Genomic DNA, 3,806 nt, shown 5'->3' with positions numbered 1-3,806 from the left:
CCCAGTTACAAGTGTTTGCAAATGATATGCCATTTTACTTTCATTTTACTTATGCTGTAATGGACACGATGTGGTACTAAACAAAGACTTGCTTAACCCTGGAACATCAATCCAGTCTGCCGCGAAGGAAACAAATTCATATTCAAGGCGTCCTTACGGTGGCAAATTTTTTTAAAAAACAAAAAAACACCTAGCACTTGTACTGCATATCTCTTGTCCTTATAGCTTGATTATTTTGGACCCCGCCCATTCTGAACAGCAATTGGACAGCGCTGAGATAACGTGAGAATAGAGAATGAATAAATACAGTACAGGGCTGGAGTGAACAGCAGGCATTTAATAGCGGGATCTGAAACGAGTTTAGGATTGGGGCCAGTGAGACACTACTGAACCATAAGTTTACGAGCTTTATCGTTGCTCATTTTAACCTGCAACGAAACGGCGTAAAGATACCATCAAATACTCAGAATTAAAATACTTAGCTGCATCTGATCAGTACTGCTGCTGTACATTGAGCAGCCTACTACTGTTTTGGAAGTTAACTGAAGTTTTTGCAGTATCGAGAAAGGCAGAAAGAACTATCGATATGTCTCTAGTCGTGAAAGAGAAGACAACAGTCCGCCTGGTTTTCTTTGGGGCCGCCGGTGTCGGGAAGACTGCGCTGATACAGCGGTTCCTCCAGGACAAATTCGACCCCAAGTACAAGCGGACAGTGGAAGAGCTACACAGCATCGAGAACATCATCGACGGCGTGAAAATAAAAATCGAGATCATGGACACGAGCGGCAGCTACTCGTTCCCGGCGATGAAGAAACTCTGCATCCGCAACAGCGACGCTTTCGCCCTGGTCTACTCCATCGATGACCCGGAGTCTTTCGAGGAGGTCCGGAGGCTCAGGGACGAGGTCCTGGAGATCAAAGAGGACAAATGCACCCCGATTGTGGTGGTGGGAAGCAAAGCGGACCAGGAGAACCAGAGGCAGGTCCTCGCCGAAGATGTCATGTCAACTGTGGAGCTAGACTGGAACGCCAGCTACGTGGAGGCTTCCGCCAAAGACAACTCAAATGTAATCGGCGTGTTCAAAGAGCTGCTTCAACAGGTAAACCTGCCCAGCAGACTAAGCCCGGCTCTCCGCAGAAGGAGGGAGACATACCCTAAAGAGAACGCTAGAGTCAGAAGACCACACATGAGTAAAACGAACAGTTGCAACATCTCCTAATCGATCGATTATGATATGATCAGACGAGTCGCTGCACTGAACTTGGGGTTTATGCCTGTGATCAGTTAGGGCTTTGGCAAGTTCTGAGCATAGATCCGAGGGTCAATGAAAGATTGCTTGTAAGGATGTTAACAGGTGCGGTGTGTTAGTCTAATGGTGGTAATGACAAGAATTGGGGTTTATGTTTCTTCATTTTGTAAATCAATAAGTGAAATCATATACAGTAATATGCATTTCCTTATCAAGAAATATTAAACAAGCGCAGTTGGACATTCTTTATCAAGGCAGGATCTGCATCAGTGAAAAACAACTGTGTTTTAATAAGTTGTACAATAAATATATTGAACTCCAAATTGGAGTATTTCAGTAACTCGTGTTTTGATTGAGACTACCTGTTTAAAAAAAAAACGTTTGTATAAAACTTTTTTTATTATTATTATTATTTTGTAATTATGTGTTATTGCCTCTGAAAAGTGCTTCAAAAGAACTCTTGATGTATGTTTGAGTTCCTTGTCATCATGAATTTGGTATTGAGATTAAATGCTGTGAAACCTGTGGCAGTTGACCATCACAGCTTTATTATTAAGAACGTATTTCTAATGTGCAATAAACAAACTGAGAATAATCTCTACTTCTCTGGTCAATTCAACCTTTTTTTAACTATTCCTATAAAAGGCATGCTTTGAGTTTACACAAGTACCATAAAACACACTTTATGTATGCTTTTATATACTACTTATTATGCCAAACAACCCATGCAGCAGTACACTATTAAATAACACTATTATCCTATTATAACACTTGTCATATGGGGGACAACAAAGGAAACAGAATGTTTAGCACAAGAAAGGGTTAATGACGTGCACAGCTATAAGAAAACCCTGCCCTGTCAGTGCTCCAGCTGAATTCAGACTGGCTCATAATTATGTTAACTAAAGTAATGCAATGCTACAACCTTTATGTTTTCTGTGTGTCAATTTTAAGCAAAATTTAGGTTACATAATCTCAAATTAAAAAAAAACAAAAGCACAGGTTGTCAAAAAAGAAAAAAAAAGTTACCTGTTACTAAACCAATTTGACACGTTGTAAATTCCAAGTAGAATTATTGCAAAATGAATAGAAGGTTTAACTCTTCAGAGTCCGGTCTTTAAAAGTTACAAAGCAAACAAGTTTCTAACAATCCGACAAATAATGAAGCAAGATTTTAATGTTATCTTAATTCTCGCCTAATTATGGACGCATTATAAGAAGGCTATTATTCTACAAAGTCCACGTTTGAATACCTTGACTCTCGGGTGCCAGGTTTTATTGCTCTAACATCAAGCCTCAGGAAACTGAAGCCCTAAGTTAGCTAATGTTTTCAAAGCTAATAAAATTGTCGATTAAGTTGAAAATGTTAATACTCTTTTAAATATTACATAGCACACATTTGCCCCCTGTTATTCTTTGGTACAGAACCTGTAGATATAAAAAAAAAAAAACACTTTACAATGTATAATTCTTTAATTTTGTCATGACCAGTGTTTTGATACAAGTGGTCTGATAATGAGAGCAGTGACAATTTAAGCATTTTATCAATCAATCAATCAATCATTATTTTATATAGGCTCTTTCACAGTGGAACACCATCACAAAGTGCTTTACAAGAAATACAATCCATAATACTTCAAATAGAGAAATGCATAATATATGATATACAGTAGAAAGTACATAAAATACATGATAATAACATAATACATGAAATAGTACACTAAATACAGCGGAAAGTGCATAACATATGAAATAATACACTAAATACAGTGGAAAGTGCAGAATACATGATAGTAACAATATGTGGAATAGTAGCAGCAGCTAATAACAGATATCAGGCTTAAGGAGCATGGAAAGCAAGAGAGAACAGGTGGGTTTTCATAGTTGATTTAAAGCGAGCGACGGTTGGAGCATCACTAACCAAAGCTGGGAGAGAGTTCCAGAGTCGGAGCCATGAAGCTAAATGAGCGTTGTCCAAGTGTGGTGCGCTTTTGCTTGGGGATAACAAGTAAGCCAGAGTCAGAGGACCTCAGCTTGCAAGCAGGGACATACCGGGTCAGCTGGTTGAGGAGGTACTCGGGACTAATGTAATGAAGGGCGTTGTAGGTGAGCAGGAGAGTTTTGAACATAATCCTGAACTTTACAGGTAGCCAGTGCAGCTGGGCAAGACGGGGGGTGATGGGATCAGGTTTTTTAAGTTAAGGATCCTGGCAGCAGCATTCTGAACTAGCTGCAGTTGGTTTATGGTGCGTGCCTGGTGACCACCATATAGAGAGTTGCAGTAGTCGAGCCAAGAGGAGACAAACACATGACAAAGTATCTCCGCATCCGGGAAGGAAAGGTAGGGATGGACTTTGAAGATGTTTCTAAGATGGTAGAAGAAAATTAGCAGACGTCCAGGCCTCGAGGTCTTGAATGCAGGCAGAGAGACGGACCATGGCAGAGGGTTTACCAGGGTCGAGTTTTAAGTAGAGCTGGGTGTCGTCAGCATAGGAGTGAAACATGAGGTTGTGTTGGCGGATGAGGTAGCCCAAAGGAAACATGTAGATATTGAAGA

At 40.2% G+C, this 3,806-nt stretch overlaps 1 protein-coding gene across 1 annotated transcript; it reads left to right on the top strand.

Moving 5' to 3' along the window:
- The first annotated feature begins 348 nt into the window (after positions 1-348).
- LOC121300791 (ras-related protein Rap-1b-like) lies at positions 349-1,834 on the top strand. The gene has a single exon (XM_041229666.1). It carries the CDS (start codon positions 587-589, stop codon positions 1,217-1,219), a length of 633 nt encoding a protein of 210 aa, XP_041085600.1. The 5' UTR covers positions 349-586; the 3' UTR covers positions 1,220-1,834.
- The last annotated feature ends 1,972 nt before the right edge of the window (positions 1,835-3,806 follow it).

The sequence above is a fragment of the Polyodon spathula genome, chromosome 26, assembly GCF_017654505.1.
Source record: "Polyodon spathula isolate WHYD16114869_AA chromosome 26, ASM1765450v1, whole genome shotgun sequence".
Lineage (NCBI taxonomy): Eukaryota > Metazoa > Chordata > Actinopteri > Acipenseriformes > Polyodontidae > Polyodon > Polyodon spathula.
Note: the sequence above shows the minus strand (reverse complement) of the source record. Positions and strands in the feature narration are given on the sequence as shown.

What these genes read in the sequence shown, in the direction of transcription:
- LOC121300791 (XM_041229666.1), top strand. Translation starts at nt 587, where the DNA reads ATGTCTCTAGTCGTGAAAGAGAAGACAACAGTCCGCCTGGTTTTCTTT.